General features: G+C 42.0%; 1 protein-coding gene across 1 annotated transcript; it reads left to right on the forward strand.

Annotated features, from left to right (window-relative positions):
• Nucleotides 1-4,801: 4,801 nt before the first annotated feature.
• cxxc4 (CXXC finger 4) lies at nt 4,802-8,271 on the forward strand. The gene is made up of 3 exons (XM_056280472.1): nt 4,802-5,626; nt 5,865-6,052; nt 8,232-8,271. The coding sequence occupies exons 1-3, from the start codon at nt 4,802-4,804 to the stop codon at nt 8,269-8,271; spliced, it is 1,053 nt and encodes a 350-aa protein (XP_056136447.1).
• The last annotated feature ends 11,280 nt before the right edge of the window (nt 8,272-19,551 follow it).

Raw genomic sequence — 19,551 nt, forward strand, 5'->3', positions numbered from 1 at the left:
ATGGGTGGTAGGGCTTGCACAGAAGGGAACAAAGGCCTGTCACTGCTGCAGACCCACTCAGCGCTGTTGCTTTGTAGGCAAAGGTGAAGACCACCTAGTGAGGTTTCCCACATGCACGCCCTGAACAGGAAGCAGTCCTCACACCGAGGAGCTTAGGAGAACAGTGCGATGAGAACGAATTTTGTTTTGGTTTGGCTTGGCTTTGTTTCATAATTTGATCTGAGGTATGATTTATACTTTTTCCACACCAGGCAGGTGTCAGGTAGAGTAGACCGCTTTGGACATGCCACATTTCACTCAAAATGCTTTACAAATAAATGAAGGACACTGCAAATACAAACAAAACCACAAAAGCAAGAAACTAACAAGTCCTGACAATACAGTGCAGGTGTGTGTGTGTGTGTGTGTGCATGCATGCACGTGTGTGTGTGCGTGTATGTGTGCGCGCTGTCTATGTAATCAGTAATTGAGTAAACTTTATTTCTAGTGCACCTTTTCTAAATATGGTTCCTAAGGACTTCACGGTGAAACAGTAAGATAGTACATACTAAAAGTATTTGATACTAAACATCAAACACAGATAACATTTAATAGACAACATGGGGCAAATTCTGGAAAACATCCAGGTGCAGACTTTAAAAACAGAATGACAAGCACACACATAAAACTCACATCAGATACAGTCGAACATAATACAGATGGGCCTTAAATTGCATTTTTAAAAAGGGCCAAGGATTCAGAAAGTCTGCGTCTACAGTAGTTTAGGGGGCTACCACAGCAAAAACCTAATCCACATGTGGGTGGGCGCATTACCGTGCATGTGTGTGTGCACATAAGTGTGTGTGTTTGTGTGTGTGTGCGTGAGATAATGAGTGTGTGTTCATGCATATAAAATCTCGCACTCCTCAAATGGGGGAGGGCATAGAGAGAAATGGGTTGAAAGGCATTATGGATGGAGTATACCTTAGATTGTAAAGTGTATGACAGAAATGGATCTTTTGTCTAGACCCAAATTGATGTCTTGATTTCCCGATATTGTTTCAAATGGAGACATCCTTGTGTAAGCCTTTGCCTTCGGCTGGTGTCGGGATTTTAAGAGTCCTATACGGCTTTTTAGTGGTGCGTCCATGCAGGAATAGAGAGAATAGATAAAGTTGATTTAGGGTGATTGAATGCCAGTCAGACTGAACAGAAGGTCGGGTACCCTTAACATCCTAATTTTATGGTAATTGTCTATTTTGAATCTTAAGGTCCTGAAAGTTGAGCACTTTGAGGGAGTTGTTTCTGAAGATCTTAAAACTCATGTTGATCAATAAAAAAAGTCCCATCCAAAGACACTAATGTTATTTACGTTCAGCCAATTATCACAAACTGAATGGAAAAGTGAGAGGAGAGGGAGTTCGTTCAGCCTCAAACCAAGTGCCAGCTGCGGTCTTCTCTGTCCCATCCAATACAGTACCAACTCTCAATGAAGTCATCACAGTGGTGCCTTTAGCACCCTATAGGCATCTCCCACGCTACTGCCAGGCAGGGCTGTGTATAGCAGTCAGTTAGGTCACTAATGTCCCATCCCGCTTGTTTTTGCGAGCTAAGTCTCATACTGACTTTGTCTGCATTCCTATGCGAAATCATATAACACCGAGATAGATGTACAAACAATGGCTAATTGACAATATCGAGTCCAAAAGATGATGGGCCTCACATACAGCACTTAATGCAAACTCAACTGGCTGAAGACCTTAAAAAAAATAAGAAAAAAAGATGGAATGTAGGTTGTACGTGCCCGAATTTTCTCTTCATTCAAAGCATGGACATTTATAGCCTGCATGCACTTCAAGGAAACATTTTGATGTCAACATGAATGAACTTATCCCAACATGAGCTCGTGGAATGAATTTGCCATTGATGCCCGTGTTGTCTGCCTGTGGGAGCGGCGGGAAGGATTTATAATCATAATGAATCCCCACGGTCGTGCACGCAGGTCTAAGTAATTATGGCTGTCGTTCGACGGTGGCCTCTGAGAGAGAGAGAGAGAGAGAGAGAGAGAGAGAGAGAGAGAGAGAGAGAGAGAGAGAGAGAGAGAGAGAGAGAGAGAGAGAGAGAGAGAGAGAGAGAGAACCTGGTGTGGGCATTTTATCTTGATCACAGCTAAGCTCCATTTAAATTAATTTGACAAGTTGTTCGTCATGCGAGCCGCAAATCCTTATTAAAAGGACGCTCTCAGTGACGGGCGTCTCTCGGTGTTTCACATCGCAGTGTGTCCGGAAGAAGAAAAAAAAACACGAATGGAATGAGGGGGAAAAAAGCGGCTAAAAGGTTAAAGGCGCATCTACACCCCCCCCCCGCCCACCCCGGATATTTTCCCGTCGGGCGCCCTATAAGCCACCCCCCTCCTCCCGATGCTCCTCGTGTTTCTATAGTAATTTCCAGCCAATGATCAGTAGGTGTCCACATCGCAGCTTCCTCACCTCAGCACCAATCAGCCACACACAGCGACAGGAGACGCGGACCGAGCAAAGACTAGGCGAGCACACAATACAGCCCGGATCAAGAGGGAACACCTTGCCAAGCCTCCGCCATTCACTTTCTTTTATCCAACTCCGCATCGTTTTCCTACTTTCTTTTTTCTTCTTTTTTTGGCGTTGCAAGAAAAGTCGATAAAATGCTCCTTTTGTTTTGAACGCCTCGCAGTGATGCGCCGTTATTTTTTTGTAGGCTGTTAGCATATGGGATCTCTTCTCAACGGGAACCTGGTAGGTGATGCTCTCTCTCTCTCTCTCTCTCTCTCTCTCTCTCTCTCTCTCTCTCTCTCTCTCTCTCTCTCTCTCTCTCTCTCTCTCTCTCTCTCCATCCATGTTTTGCCAAGCCAGTGTCATATGTTGCATTTCTTTTTCTCACCGTCCCGATATGTGTCAAACGATCTTTATCTGTTTATTTGTACTATTCACCCCCCCTCTCTGTCTCTCCTCGGATTTTCTGCGTGTGACCTCTCATCTCGGTGTTCACGGCAGATCACACTGCTTATAATTAATGGCATCGTGCTGCAGCCGCACAATGGCTACTCATCGGACGTACCTATACTTTCTTACTTGTCTTCTCTCACTCAACGCGTCTCTCTCTCTCGCTCTCTCTCTCTTTCTCCCTCTCTCTCTCACTTAAAGTATTGAACATTTCTGTCTCTAAACTTTGTTTACAGGCTGAAAATCAATGTCCGTGTCTTGATTGCCTTTGGGCTGCGTATTTCGCTCCAGGGGTGAATTGATTAAGTGATAATGACCCTGAGGAGGGCTAATCATTAAGCCAAGGAGGTTTTGTTTACTGTTGATAGTGGATATTTTTGATGGCGTGCAGACATTTGAATCTACATATTTAGCATGAATGACGGACGGGATTCTTTATGGGATATCATGGAAAATGAACAATAAATGTCTAGGACATAAGGATTTTTTTATTTTATTATTATTATTATTATTGTTGGAGAGAGCCTTGCCATATCAATGACTAAAAAAAAAGAAGGTTAGCCACTTGCTATTTATTGGGATTTTGTTGTATTATGCATGTTGTGAATAAATTCTGTGGCATTATCAACAAAGCAAATATTTAATGTTTCAAAGCTGGACACCCACTTCAATATTCAGCAGCCAGTCATGAGGCCACCCAATATGATTTCTCCGATTCCAGTTTGCATATTTACCATTCATCTTTGAGACAGCTGTCGGGTAGTACCATGGAAGTGATTTGAAATGCTTTAGTCTTCCAGCAATGGATCAGCTTTGGCAATTAAAAGAGTGAAAGCCCAGAAAAAGGTAATGGAAGTAGGGGGAGATGTGTCTAATGGGCTTTTATCTGTGGAAACCAAATCCAGACAGACTGGTGGAGAGGGAGGAAATGGAGCACCCCCCCCCAACACACACAACGTCCTTTGGCAGCTGACACCATAGTTGGTCTGGTCCATGATCTGGATTTAAATTCACCAGCGGCTATCTGCACCGTCATTGAGTAAATGTAATAGAGCTGGCCATGAATGACTACCAGGTGCTCTTAAGAGGCTGGACAGAGCTGGATTTACATTCAGGGGCCACTTCTACCATCCAGATAAGATCAGCGATTTGAAAATATTTGGCCATATTTCTTCTGATACCCAAAATAGATTAGTTTGGTCTAGTAGCCAAGAGGTTAGCGTGAGCAGGCCTCTTTTAAAAGCGCCCTTTGGTCTTCCTCCTGTTGTGGTGGCATATGGACTCTGTTGAGGATGCTCACTGATTTTTTTTTTAACAGGATTCCTTGGTTTTAATATTATGCTAACATCATTTGAAGAAATGCACCCTTGTTTATGAATGTTAATTCAATTTATGAAATAACTGATTGGACTTTCTCCAAAAATTCTTTGACAGCATATGTAAAACAGAAAGTCTGCTGTCTCTTCAAGCATGCTAATTCTTATGAACTATTATAGCGGCATGACAGTCTGTCATCACTATCACATTATTGTCATCATGTAAATATCAGCTTTGAGTATTTATGATAGTGCTGTCATAAAATGTCAAAGGATATAAACAATGTGCCAGAGATTTCCTCAAAAATGTTTTGCTTTTTGTCACAGGAGAAGTCGAGGTAGAGAGATGAAAACTGATTGAGCTGAAGATGTTTGCCTCTTTTATCTGTAATTGTTGTTTTTTTGTTTTAGCACTGGAGAAGATAAACCAGGATGGTAAGGCATTGTTCATAACCAGCTTCAGTTTGACGAAGGCCATCGTAAACCCGCTCTCATCTCGTGAACCTTGACAGCCCTCTCCCAGCCATGTCTAATATAAACAATGCGCTTTGCATTGAAAATGGACAGAACGCTGATGTGTCTCTCTTGCAGAAGGATAATCTTCAGGATGGTGGATTAAGCCAGCTTTTGGATTATAATGCTGAAATGGAAAGGTACAGGTCTTTTGCAAACTTTTACAAAACCAACGGGGCATTTCCACAGACTGCAAAAATTGCCCGCATCACAACACCCATTTTTCCCAGTGCCAGAATTGGCATGTCCCCTTGGAACTGCGATAACGCCATGCTCTGGGGAAGGAAATCAGCGGCAATAAACCCTAATAGGACCAGCATGCATAGAAATGACTCCCAGAGGCCAGGGAAGCCTGGCGTGCCGCCAGAGACGCTGCAAATGGCAAATAATAATTTCCTCTCTACCTTATCCCCTGAACACTGCAGACCTTTAGCAGGAGAATGCATGAACAAGCTGAAATGCGGCGCTGCTGAAGCAGAGATAATGAATCTCCCAGAACGCGTTGGAACTTTTTCCGCTATTCCGGCTTTAGGGGGCATCTCATTACCTCCCGGGGTCATCGTCATGACAGCCCTTCACTCCCCCGCAGCCTCAGCAGCCGTTACAGACAGTGCGTTTCAAATTGCCAATCTGGCAGACTGCCCACAGAATAATTCCTCGGCATCCAGTGGAAACCCAGCGAAGAAGAAAAGGAAAAGGTGTGGGGTCTGTGCGCCCTGCAGGCGGCTAATCAACTGTGGTGTCTGCAGCAGTTGTCGAAACCGCAAAACGGGCCACCAGATCTGCAAATTTAGGAAATGCGAGGAGCTGAAGAAGAAGCCGGGCTCCTCGCTGGAGGTGAGAACCGGGGTGCTGCTCCCCCGCCTTTTATTATTATCCTCTTGCACTCCAAAGCATTAACCTTTTCATCCAGTCACGTTCTAAGCCCTTGAAAATTGTTTCCATGCCCACCCATGCCTGAACATCCCCCTGGCTTCTCAAATCTGCCTACCCGCCTAGCCTAATTGGCAGTAATTAGGGGTGTTTGTGCGGAGCGCAAGCTGAGCTTGGCTCAGACACCCCTAATTGCTGCCAGTCAGGCTGGGGCTGGAACACATCCGAACAACCCCGGGCTTGGCTCAGCTCCAAGCAGGGCTGGGAAATGGTTTTCAGCAGAGAGCCATCCCTCTCTGCACCCGGTCATTTTAACCAATTATGGAAACCGTCTCTGGATGGGGAGAATCAATATCCCACAAAGCCTCAGCCTACGACCACCAAGAGATGGTGAGAACGATGGCAGGGCTGCTGATGGTTTTTCTCAAAACACCCCTTTCAGTTTTAAGGGGGGGGGGGGCGAACCACCTAGACAGATCCTCTTTTCCTGATCCTATATGAATTGATTTTGCATATGGGTTTAAAGTGAAATCATTTTATATTTCATTTGTGATTCTAAGGCCAAGTATCGATCAATCTAGCGGGTGATGCATAACAGCAAGTGCTTGGAAAGGAATTAGCGCCATTGACAATAGAGAAAAAAAATATTATCAAGCAATATAATTGACAGGTAATGACAGAGTCAAAACACTGCAAGGGCAGGTTTACTTTTAATTAGTTAATCCTAATTGATTTATTTGTTGGCTGGCATTTGCTCATCGAAGGCTCTGACAGAGTATCCATGTAAAGTCAGAAATATGGGTCGCTTAATGCTGTTAGTTTAACTTATTCCCTGACTCAACACGAAGTCATGTTGATGACTCACCAGCAAATGCAATCTGAGCACCCGAAGATTAGCTCATTTAATTAGGTGATTACATAGATACTAAAATGAGGTTAATCATTAAATATTACTTAATCTACTTGTGGAAAAACACCCTGTATGGACTCCTTCTTTCACAATGTGTTAGTAAGTCACGAGGTTTTCTGGCCCATATTTGAGCCTGAGAGGGGTTGAAATTTTGTCATGACTTCTTAATGCGAGTCAGCCTCGATATTGGCGGTTTTGTTTGGTTTGGTAAGGGAAATGTCATATTTAATGAGGCATTTTTCCTTTTGAGCAACTAACACCTTAGATAAATATCAATAATTGAGCATAAAAACACACATCTGTCCTGCATAGGCTGGTGCATACTGAGGATATGCAATGTTGAAGGGTGCACAGGAACAGTTACGTGTTAGTTTTTTTTTTAATTTCTATGATTTGCTCACCAGTGTTGCATGTCCTGTGTACAGTGTGGTGCAACAAGGATTTTCTGTTGATTCAAGCCTGGATGTTTGACAGCTTCAGATGGGCAGTCCCACTGCAATCCATTAGCCAATGTCTGTCTAGCAAAGGCTTTTCTCTTTGCATGACATCAAGGTTTATGATTTTGACTGGAGTCTTCAGCATTAAAAATGTGCTGCAGAACACTACTGACATTCAAGCTGAAGAAAATTGGTTGTTGCTTTTGAAACATGGGGGGGGGGTGCCGGGTGATTATTGTGTAACTCACACTGTTAAGGTCATAATAGGAAGTTCATTTAATGTTCACTTCGTACATTTGGTACTAACAGGTGTCTCAAACAGGTGTCAAGGAAGATGGCCTCATTCTGATAATACATGGGTAGACTGACTTCTGGAAAACATCCATTTACCAACACAGAATTACCAAGGATGTGAAAAACCCCATAACAAATCCAAACTTGCTCTTAAAAGAAATAGGTGCTTCACTGAGTCCAGTAATTGATATTGTGGTTCTTTCTACCACCAGTTATTATTTTTGAGTCTGCATCTGTAATTACAAAATCACCTTAAGCTTTGGAAATGGGCTTCAGTTTGCAGATGTTGAAGGGTTGTGAAGTTGGACATTTTCTTTGGCAAAATGGCATTCACATGTGCTGTTATCTCTCTTTGACTATAGTAAGAGTACAGCTATTTTATAACAGGGAAGGCATAAAAAAAATCAGGAGCTCAAGTCCGTTTAGAAATAAAATTTCTAGCCCACATATAAGGCACACCTTCACATGTGTATAATATCACAGATGTATCTCTCTCTCTCTCTCCCTCTCTCTCTCTCTCACACACACACACACACACACACACACACACACACACACACAAACATTACCAAACTGTTCCTCTTCCCTTGGAGGAGATGATAAGCTTCTGGCAGCCAGTTAGAATTGGCTGTCAGTGTTTTCCACATGGGAATCACCCTGAACTAATTATATCTTAAGCAGCGGTGGAAAATGCAAATCAGAATTTTACTCACACCCCTGAAATCGGAGAGCCAATTTAATCTAATACCCCCTTTAATTTAGCACGCTAATGCAAGACCCTAGAGGATTGCCCCATGTCACTGCTGTGCTGCTCTGCAGCAGACTCTGTTTTCATGTGCTCTCATGGTGTCGCTTTGGCTGCTTTCCTCTCTCCCCCTCTCTCTCTCTCTTGCTCTCTCACACATTCAGTCACTCTCTCCCCTCACAGGCCCGAGAATGGATTAGCCTGGCAGAGGAATCTCATCTAACCCAACATTTCCAGAGCAGTTACCTTTGCATGTCTCGGGCCCCCATGACTCTCAGAGTTCCTCCCTCTGCCTCATAATGCAATTTTATGTGTGCAAGCGCACAAGTACACAGCCGTACGTCTTCACAACTACCCGTTGTTTACAGTAACTTCGCTTTCATTTGTACCGGCTGTTTTGTAGAATTCATAATTCAGATGTTTCCTTGTTTTCATGCACAAAATAATGGCTTGTGCCTTGATTTTCAGTTCAATTCTCAGTTTTTATGAATGGGTACGCCATTCTTAAACTCATTAATTATACTGGAAGGTGCTTTGGAAACAGCATCCTACAAGTGGCACAGTGTTAACCTCTGAATAAAACTCATAAATTTGACATGGGGGCAATAGTTGCCTCTTTACCTAAAGATTTTTCTCCCTCTCCGAAGTTCACGTTATTATTTGCTCTTTCTGCGGATGACAGGGAAATCAGAGAGATTTTTGTACATTCAACCAAGTTCTGTACTTATGGAATTTCATGGACTGGTAAAATTTGATGTAGCTGTATAGGTTATTCTCGATTAAACTGAATGTCAAGATCGCAGTCTGGAGCAGTTTTTAAATGTGAAATTTATGCAGCCAACATGCCAAGGATGATCGTAATATCTTCAGAGAATTGAACGAATTTCTTTCTGTATATCTCAAATTGTAACTCACCAAGAACAAATCTTAAAATTTTACACCATTCACACAACCTATAACTTTGCATAAAATAATGTTACAGCAAATTGAACTCAATAAGTTTTGTATTTTCAAGATGGCTGTCAATAAGAGAGGCAGAAATCCACTGTCTTAGGGTGTCCGGGTAGTGTGGCAGTCTATTGAATTGCCTACTAACATGGGGATCGCCTGTTCAAATCCCTGTGTTACCTCCGGCTTGGTCGGGCATCCCTACAGACACAACTGGCCGTGTCTGCGGGTGGGATGCCGGATGTGGACATGTGTCCTGGTCGCTGCACTAGCACCTCCTCTTCTGGTCGGTCGGGGCACCTGTTTAGGGGGGAGGGGGAACTGGGGGGAATAGCGTGATCCTCCCACGCGCGCTACACCCCCTGGCGAAACTCCTCACTGAAAAGAAGGGGCTGGCGACTCCACATGTATCGGAGGAGACATGTGGTAGTCTGCTGCCCTCCCCAGATCGACGGGGGGGGGGGGGGGCAGTGACCGGGACGGCTCAGAAGAGTGGGGTAATTGGCCGGACACAATTGGAGAGAAAAAGGGGGAACATACCCTAAACAAAAAAAGAAATCCACTGTTTCTATCATTGTTGTGATGCAAAAATACATGCCACATGTATTGAAATAGAAAACTGCCTCAACGAGTCTCATGCATTGATAAGGCAGCACTCTGAAAAGTTGCTGGCCAATACAACACATTTGTTGGAGTAAATCCTTAAAACTGGAATAGCTCTGATATTACTGGTAGGGCAACATGTCATCAAAAAAGGAGGAAAAAGCAGAACAAAATCCCACAGAGCAGATGCCATCAGCCAATTCACAAATTACCAGGACAGTGTCAAGTTGTGCTCAGATATACACAGCACCCACATGGGGAAGGGTTTTCTCTTTGTCTGTCTGTCTGTCTGTCTCTCTCTCTCTGTCTCTCTCTCTCTTCTTTGTGCTGTGTTGATGACTAATATAGAAAAGGGGAGATGAAAAAATGGCATTGCTGCCTCGAAACCTTTGCTATTGTGATAAAAGACAGACCCCCCCCCCCAAAAAAAAGGTAGGAAACAGGACCTTGAGGAAAATAGCTTGGATCCAACCCCTTAATGAGAGCGAGGGAGCCAAATAAGCAACGGCAGCAAGGTCTAATTTGTTTTAGGTGTGCTCAGAATAGATAAGGACAAATCTGTGGCCTTCTCCACCACCCCTCCTCCCAACCTTTGCCTCCCCGGAGATAACACCGAGTGCTCCCAGCCAATCTCCGTAGGCATAGGAGAGGGGTTAAGAAATGAAAAAAGGAGAGAAGGAAAAGCCTGAGGGACCGACGGCCTTTACATCTGCAGATCTCTAACTTAGTGGATTTATTCAAGCTTTAAAACTGCAGATTAATTTGGCGGCAGAGGGTCTACGGGAGTGTGAAAAAAAAAAAGAAAAATGAGGCCAGACGCTTCACCACATCTCAACCTAAAGGGCAACCTTAAGCTCCTGTCAAGACAATAGGATTTTGCCATCTGAACCACGATGCAGACCGCTTAATTATACACATCTTCCCCAGCGAGCTACCCTCAGCTACTAAAGAGCATGGCCCCACTCATTCCCTGTCATGGATTTTTTCCCTAGGTTTGTAGTACTGTGTGGATTTTCTGTCAGCTTCCATTTGTACCAAATAGCTGAACTCAAAAAGCCTTTGCCTGTGCTCTGGAAGACATAACGGCGCTGTTAAAGAATTCATAGTTTTTGTCACTGCCACCAATTAAGGCCAAGGCGTAATCGGAGGCACCCAGGCGGTACCCTGATGCTGTGTGGCCTGGTGCCTCCTCTACTCTTGTTTGATTTTACATCCCTGTTTCAGTGGCAGAAGGGAGCCCACTGTCATTGGCTCTGTTATAGCCGGGGGGGGGGGGCTTGTGTGTGGGTCTCTGTGAGAGAGAGGGAGTGTGAAGAAAGGGGGAGGGGGATGTTTTGGAGGTGGAAAGGCACCCATGGATGGTGGGCAGCGTGAAAGTGCAGGTGCAGGAGGACGGTAATGTGTGGCACTTTAAATTTTCAACAGAAGACTATAAATTATTAATGCCAGCTCTGGCTGAGAAGTTAAAAGGTACCTCGTCATTACTGAGAACCCATATGAAAAAAAAAGTGAGGGAGGAAAGTCTTTTGTATATGTATCTGGGTTTGAAAGCGGGCAGAGCCCATTTATTTTGTTTTTTTTTGCCCCCCCCCCCCCACAGACAGCAGCAAACTTTTATGTTTTGGCCTTAATGCAACAATTGATAAAATGACTTGACTTTGCAAAACTCTAAAGGTTTTTTTTTCTGAATACATAGCTTTCATTAGGCTTGAAATGAAAAGTTTTAATTGATACAACTTATTGAAAAGAGATAAATATTGGCAGATATCTGATCAGAAATATTGATATTGACCTAGCTTTCAAATTGTAATGAATTGGAAAACTTAAAATGGGTCTAGTAGAAGTAGCCAGGAAATGTAACACAAGCTTTATACAGCTAAAAGGTAAACACAATCAGCTTCCTTAAGTATGCAAGACTATCTCAGTTTTGCTAAGATTATCTTGGCCTACATACTCTTCATTATACTATCATTTACAAAATGCATCTATAGACTAGACTGCATTTGGAGGCTGCAAAATGATGAGTGACATGTTGCCTGTTTCCAGGACCGTCTGTTTGTTTTCAACAGTTAGATAACCTTACATGAGGAGAAAAGGTGGGACATCACATAATTCCTCATAATTTCTCTTTCTGCACGTGTACTTGGCCAATTCTCTTTAAATGGATATAGACATATTTTTTGGACTAGGAAGCAATGAAAGGTGGCTTACCTGTGGAGCAAATAAGGCTAATTGCAACCTTAACCCACTATTGTAGGAGTTGAAGTCATCATTACAGATACCTACTAGTACACTGATTTGGCTTAATACTAATCTGTTCATAAACATGTTTATGTACATACCGTGTGACATATTACACTTTCTTGTCTACGTATCTTGTATACATTGGTAATACATCCAATGAGAGGGCAGGGGATCCTGAAAAGATGATGGACCCTTCTGGATTGTACACAACATGTTTGTGCTTTGAAAAATGTTTCATGAGTTGCCAACTCTTATGGGGCCACTTTCACGAATGTAAATTGGGGCTGGGATTCGGCATCTACACCAGGAAGCAGTTTATGTCTGAGACTATGCCATGGTCTATGTGCATCCAATTTGAATTACCTTAACAAGCATTCATTCCAAACGTTATGGGAGACAATTTAAAGAGCTGGATTCCTAATGCATGAGACTAACATTTTGAAGCGTTTTCTTCTCTTTTCTTACTTTCCCCCCCTTTTTCTCCCCAATTGCACTTGGCCAACTACACCACTCTTCCGAAACATCCCAGTCGCTGCTCCATCGCCTCTGCCGAGCCGGGGGAGGGGGGCTGCAGACTACCACATGCCTCCTCCAATACACCTGACAGTGAGGAGTTTCGCCAGGTGGACGTAGTGTGTGGGAGGATCACGTTATTCCCCCCAGTTCCCCCTACCCCCCAAACAAGCACCCCAACTGAACAGAGGAGGCGCTAGTGCAGCGACCACGACACATACCCACATCCGGCTTCCTACCTACAGACACGGCCAATTGTGTCTGTAGGGATGACGGACCATGCCGGAGGTAACACGGGGATCTGAACTGACGATCCTCGTGTTGGTAGGCAATGGAATAGACCGCTATACTACCCGGATGTCCCTTTTCTTTGCTTTTCTTTTAATTTTTTTTTTTACATCGGTTCAGTAAGATAAAATCTAAAAACTGTCTGGTGACAGCATTCTCACATGTTATAGCCTTCCATTGGCCTCTTTGACAAAATACCACATCAAAATACTGTTACCTGCTGTATTGGAACACGATAGTAATCGTCCTCTGTCTTGATACTTGTATAACTTGTTGAAATAGAAGGAGCGTATCCATTAAATGCAACAGTGATTCTTTTAACTTTGATGCTGACCAGCTTTAGTGCTGACAAACTGTTTCTAGATAGCATATAAATCAATGTCTGGTTATATAGTGGAAAAAATTAGGTTGCAGTCCAAATCTTTGTGGCACACGCTGTAGATGGCATTTAGGATAAATTGGAATTTATTGCAAATTGCTATTAGAATTAGAAAGATGAACAGCAGTTTGAATTTTTTAAAAAATAAACAAATGCCTATTGGGCGTAAACTGATGTCTTCAAGAAAACAGTTTGATTAAAAACCTTGTGCTGTTTGTCCAAGGTAACCAACCAATTGCAGAAAATTGTGGAATTGGTGACTGACAACCGCTGATGGGATGGAAATTGGTCAGTGTTGTCGAAGCACCTAAATTTCTGCAAGTTAAATCCACACGTGCTGCCACCTCCTCTATTGTGGCTCTGCTTGCAGATCATGAATATTTCATTGCATGCATCTGACACCATGCCCAGAAGGATATTTCAAGGTTCTTTCTGACAGAAACCCTGGGGTTAGAGAATGTCAAAGAGGCGTGAAGTCAGTCTATGGCCCCCAGGCTAAGGACAGGATTTATACGTTGGTTGATGACATCAGGTGGATATTTTCATTCAGGAGAAGAGAGCACCTTTGTCCTCCCCAAAAGATAAACCACTGAGCTGTTCACAGTTTGTTGTCACTCCTAGAAAAATCTGTCTGAGGGATTTTGTCAAGCGCTGAAATGATTTCAATCTGCTCAGAGTGCAAACTACGTATGTTTTGACAAACTGTGACTGGATTCCCAGTCTGATCAGTGCGGAGCTGGAATGACTAAGCAGGGGGGTTTCTGTTTGGATTAGCTCCATTTAAAATGCTGCCTTTAGCTTTTTACACTGTCCACAGGCTTTCTGGTACACACATCTTGTTTTCTTTATTTCTTCAAAGTTGCATTATGCACTTTGGATAGAAACTATATATTTTCTCTCTTTTTTATTTACAGTAAATCTGTCTTAAGTATTTGCTGTATGGCGTCCAGATGGCATGGCGGTCTATTCTGTTGCCTACCAACATGGGGATCACCGGTTCAAATCCTTGTGTTACCTCCGGCTTGGTCAGGTGTCCCTACAGACACATTTGGCCATGTCTGCGGGTGGGAAGCCAGATGTGGGTATGTGTCCCGGTCGCTGCACTAGCGCCCCCTCTGGTCGGTCAGGGTGCCTGTTCGGGGAGTAGGGGGAACTGGGGGGAATAGCATGATCCTCCCACGTGCTATGTCCCCCTGGCGAAACTCCTCACTACTACTGCTACTACTATTACTTTCGGCTGCTCCCGTTAGGGGTCGCCACAGCGGGTAATCCGTTTCCATCTCTTCCTAACCTGCTGCACATCATAACCAGCTCAGTTCCTCTGTCCAGCCAATCAGTACAAGCCCTTTTCTCCTTCCTTAGTGTCGAACCTCATACAACTCACAATACGTCTTTTCTTTTCCCACCTCTCTCTTTGGTTTATGCTACATCTCCTTGTACTCCTGTCTACTTTCTTCATCCAACTTGGGGCACTGGTAATCATGTGTCACATAGTCAGCATGCGTCACAAAGTGGAATTCAATGTTGTCCTTTGGTGGGATGTAATCTTCAGCCTTGTGATGGTACTTTGGTCCTAGAGGCAATATTTTGAATTTGTCATGGGTCTCACTGGTTGCATCAAAAGCTGAGGGAGTTTTTCCGCAGACCAGATTTGGAGACAGGGTTGGTAGACCCTTATAATCCTGATGGCTGGTTTCCCTGGGCTGCACTGGATATGGGATATATTGCAACCTGTAGGTAGTTGTCCCATCAAAAGGAATCTGTTCCCGCGTTTGTGGGACCGGTTTGAAGCTCTTTCTCATTTCAATGGGATTCTTGCAACAGCAGGTCTCCTTATAGGTAGTAGTCGCTGCAAATTCTCCCTTATTAAGCTTAAGTTTGTCAGGCAGCCAACATAATTGCCTCTTGTCTGCAATCCATGCTGGGAAATCACCTTTGTACACTGACTTGGTGGTGAACCCCCCCCTTTTTTTCTCCCCAATTGTATCCAGCCAATTACCCCACTCTTCCGAGCCGTCCCGGTCGCTGCTCCACCCCCTCCACCGATCTGGAAAGGGCTGCAGACTACCACATACCTCATCCAATACATGTGGAGTTGCCAGCTGCTTCTTTTCACCTGACAGGGAGGAGTTTCACCACTCACTGTCAGGTGAAATTAAGCGGCTGGCGGCTTGACTACTAGCCCAGAAAGGTTTTCTCAACTTCCCCCATGTAACTTAATATAGTAAATTAGATTAAAGTCCTACTTCCTCACCCCCGTCTTTGGTAATGTAACCACATGCCATGAGTATCTATTATAAATACTAATAGCTCATAGCTAATAATTAATTGAAAACTAAATAGCAACTTTTATTCATGTAACCTTTCTGTAACCCTCCTAATTTCATTCCCTTTCAACTTTCAACTTTATTTCACACAAATATGAAAAAATATAACTTATAATTATATAATACACAAAATGGTGTGAAAAGGGGCACCCCAAGAAAGCTCAGTAGAGCTTATGGATGGGGGCCCATACTTTAAGCAAAGTAATTTACATAAAGGGTAACAGACATAAAAGGAAAGAAATAAACCTACAAAGAAAATAAAAATCTAAAGTCCTAGCCCTATAATTAGCAAGTTTTTAGTATATCAGTCAGCAGAATATTTCTGAATTAATCTTATGTTTTAATTTCTTTTTAAAGACATGTATGGATGACAACATTTTCAAATTGTCACTTACCTCGTTCCACACCTGTGGGTCTTTACATGCCACACCTGTGGGCCTTTACATGCCACACCAAGGCTCGTGCATCTAAGCCTGCGCCACTTGCCCGCTATAAGGTTGTTATTCCTGGTGGTGCTTAAATGCATGCGGATATAACATATAACATGGTAGGTACATCAAACAAGCATTGTGAAAAACATTACATTCAGCGAGCATTAAAAGACCATAATTGCGGAAAAGAGGGTCCGTGGGAGCACAGACCCCAGACCATGATATGGTGCGTATAACTTTCTTTTGCAGAATCTGTAGTTTTTTATATGACTGGGAAAAGTGTTGCACCAAATAGCATTGCAGTTATTGATATGGGGCTCAAATAAAGACTTGTACAAAGTAAGAAGTGCTGCGCATAGGAGAAAATGTCTTATCTTAAAAAACAGACCAACATACTTAGACAATCTTTTTTTTTAAAGCATCAATATGGCACTTAAAATTTAAGGATTCATCAATATGGACCTCTAGGAATTTTGTGGACTTTACTCTTTCAATATCCTGACCATTAACTTTGAGACAAACATGCTCAGTGTTATTTTGATTTTTGTTGGAACGAAACACAATGTAGTTTGTCTTGCTGATATTTAGGGATAATTTATTATATCTGAACAAAGTGTCCACCTTCACCAGGTCCTCGTTTAGAATTTTTTGAAGATCATTTGGACTCTTATGTGACGGGAACAAATTTGTATCATCAGCAAACAATCTTTTATGTAAATTGTAAGAGGAATTTACAAAGTCATTTATATACAGGATGAAGAGGAGCAGCCCTAAAATGGAACCCTGGGGAACCCCATACTTGAAGGATTTACATAAAGATTTGTGGCCATTTATAAGTACATATTGCTTTCTCTCATAGATATAGCTTGTAAACCAGTTCAGCACTATACCTCTGATCCCATAATGATACAATTTATTTAAAAGAATCTCAAAATCAATAGTGTCAAATGCCTTTGACAAATCCAGAAAAATACCAATGCCGCAGTCTCCTTTATCAATAGTATCATTGATTTTTTTTCAATAAGTTCAAAAATTGCTATGCATGTGGTGCTCTTTTTCCTGAAGCCATACTAAGACAGAACAAGAATATTAGATTTTTCAAGGTAATCACTTAATCTGCCATACACAACTCTCTATAGTACTTTGGATACTGTAGGCAATATAGATATTGGACAGTAGTTGTGCATATCATTTTTATCACCCGATTTAAAGACTGGAACAATTCTAGCAATCTTTGCCATATTAGGCACAACCCCACAAAGTAATGAGAGGTTAACAGAGTAGACAATTGGCTCCACAATTTCGTTCACAATGGCGTTAAGAATTTTGCTAAAGATTTCATCTGTGCCAGCTGTATGTGAACTTTTCATAATCGTGAAGATTTTAGAAACTTAATTTTTGTCAGTTGGCTTCAAGAAAAATGAATTCAAATGATTTTTTTTATTTTTATTTTGGTAGCCATTGGCTGAAAGTGGCACCCTGTGGTTTGTTAATTTTGTTGGAAAGATTTGCTAAAGTTATTAGCAAGATCAGTATTGCTAATATCAGCATTATTAATATTATTGCTGGTGCTATTGGCATTTTGTATAATCTTGGTGTCAGGAAGCACAGCGTTTTTGCGACCCCGGCTTAGGACATTGTTTAAAACATTCCAAGATTTATTTGAATCCCCCTGTGACGCTTTAATGAGTTCTGTGTGATAATTTCTCTTACTAGTTTGTATAATATGTGTAAGTTTATTTCTGTATTTGGTATATTGTTCCTTATTAGTATCACCAGGGGTTTTAATGTAGCGTTTATAAAGTTTGTTCTTATGTTTGATAGATTTTAGGATTCCCTTTGTAAGCCAGAAATTGTGATCTATTGTACTGCTTCTAACGATCTTTTCAGGTATGATGCGTTCAATGGAGTCTGCTATTTCACTAATTAGAGCATTATATGCAGTATCTGGATCTTTATAATCATAGACTGGGTCCCATGTTATGGTTCACAGGTTTTCACATAATTGTAGCAGCGTTTTCTCATTTAGGACTTTAGCTGTTTCAGGACTTCAAACTGTAGTCTTAGCAAGATCAATGAATAACACAACAGAACATTTTTCTGAAATGTCAGAAAGCCCCACACCCGAGTCAATACAGGCATCACGAATGTTTGTGATGAAGTTATCAATTATAGATTTGCTGGTTTTTGTTACTCTGGTAAAAGTGTTTATGGTGGGGAAGAAACAGGAGGAATGTAATGTGTTAATAAAATCTTTTTTTGTAGTATCCTCTTTAGAAACTTTGATATTGAAATCCCCAAGAATAATACAATCTTTGTTATTTCTATTTATGGAATATAAAGTTTCTTCCAGTTTAAGCCTGAAGGTGTCAAGATTGGAATCTGGGGGTCAATAAAACACACCAATAATAACATTTTTACCATTGTTTATATTTATCTCAATGAAGTGAGAGTCGGAGTGATCATCTTCAATGATAATATCATCGCAGACATTCACTGAGTGTCCAGAATTCACATACAGACTCCACCATCTGTTCTGCCTATTCTGTTTTTATTATATAATTTACAACCATCTAGGTTCAAGATATCTACATAAGGCCTATCATTGAGCCAAGTTTTACTGCAGCCAATTACATCAAAACTACGGCCTCAACTGGACAGAAAAGAGATTAATTCGTCATGATGTTTATTTAGGCTTCTAATATTTAGGTGTAGTAATGAATAGTTATTATTTGTGCGCTTTAGTTGATGAATTGAATCTACTACTACTATTTTCGGCTGCTCCCGTTAGGGGTCACCACAGTGGATCAATTAAATAATGCTTGCAGTTTAGCCTCTCATTTAAATTTAAGCACTGCTTGTTTGTAACTTTCATTACAGCTTATGTCATAAAAACCCATACAAAGTCAGGTGCTGATGTAGTATCAAAATGACCGATGTAGGAATTGGAGGGCAGGAAAATAACAATATCAACAATAAGAACAACAAAAAACAAAAACAAAACGCAAAACAAACCTTCAGTGAATATTCCAGCAAAGGCATCTCCCCAATGGAGATGCGTGCAAAGACCTCTTTAAACACAAGAAAGATTATCTTCAAGATTGTATTCAAACAGTGTAAGTACAAGAACACGTACTCACTACTCAACAAACTCAACTCAAAGAAACGTGTCACTATTGACAGAATAAAAACAGTCCTCGTGAAAATATACAACCAATGATTCCTTGGGTCTGGGAGGAAACAACACACGTTGTGAGCGCAAACAACTTAGCAAAAGTAGCCAACGTGTCATTCATTCGCTCCCGACCCAAACTTCCCAAAACATAAAGTCATCTTAAGAACGTTCATCTTGAGGCAAATTATTCTCTATAATTCTATAAGCTTAGTCCAGCCTTTTCAGCATACATCCACTCTTTCCAGTTAACTATCTGATAACAGTTTATTTACTCACAGGATAGCATCCAATGCCTCCACGATGGGCGTAGCTTCCTCTGGTGTGTCAAATGAAAAATCGTTGTTGCATGTAAAGTGGAGGGTCGCTGGGTACTGCATCCCGAACCTGATGTTTTTGGTAATCAGTTTCTGACATACCGCACTGAAGTTCCTCCGCTGCTGCAGGACATATTGTGGGATGTCTTGTCGGATGGTGATCTTAGCTCCTTTGTATTCATGCTTCTGTTTCCCACTGAGTATCTTCATTTTGTCTGCTGGGTAGACTATTACTACTACTTTTGGCTGCTCCTGTTAGGAGTCGCCACAGCGGAGCATCC

Source organism: Lampris incognitus, chromosome 5 (genome assembly GCF_029633865.1).
Source record: "Lampris incognitus isolate fLamInc1 chromosome 5, fLamInc1.hap2, whole genome shotgun sequence".
NCBI lineage: Eukaryota > Metazoa > Chordata > Actinopteri > Lampriformes > Lampridae > Lampris > Lampris incognitus.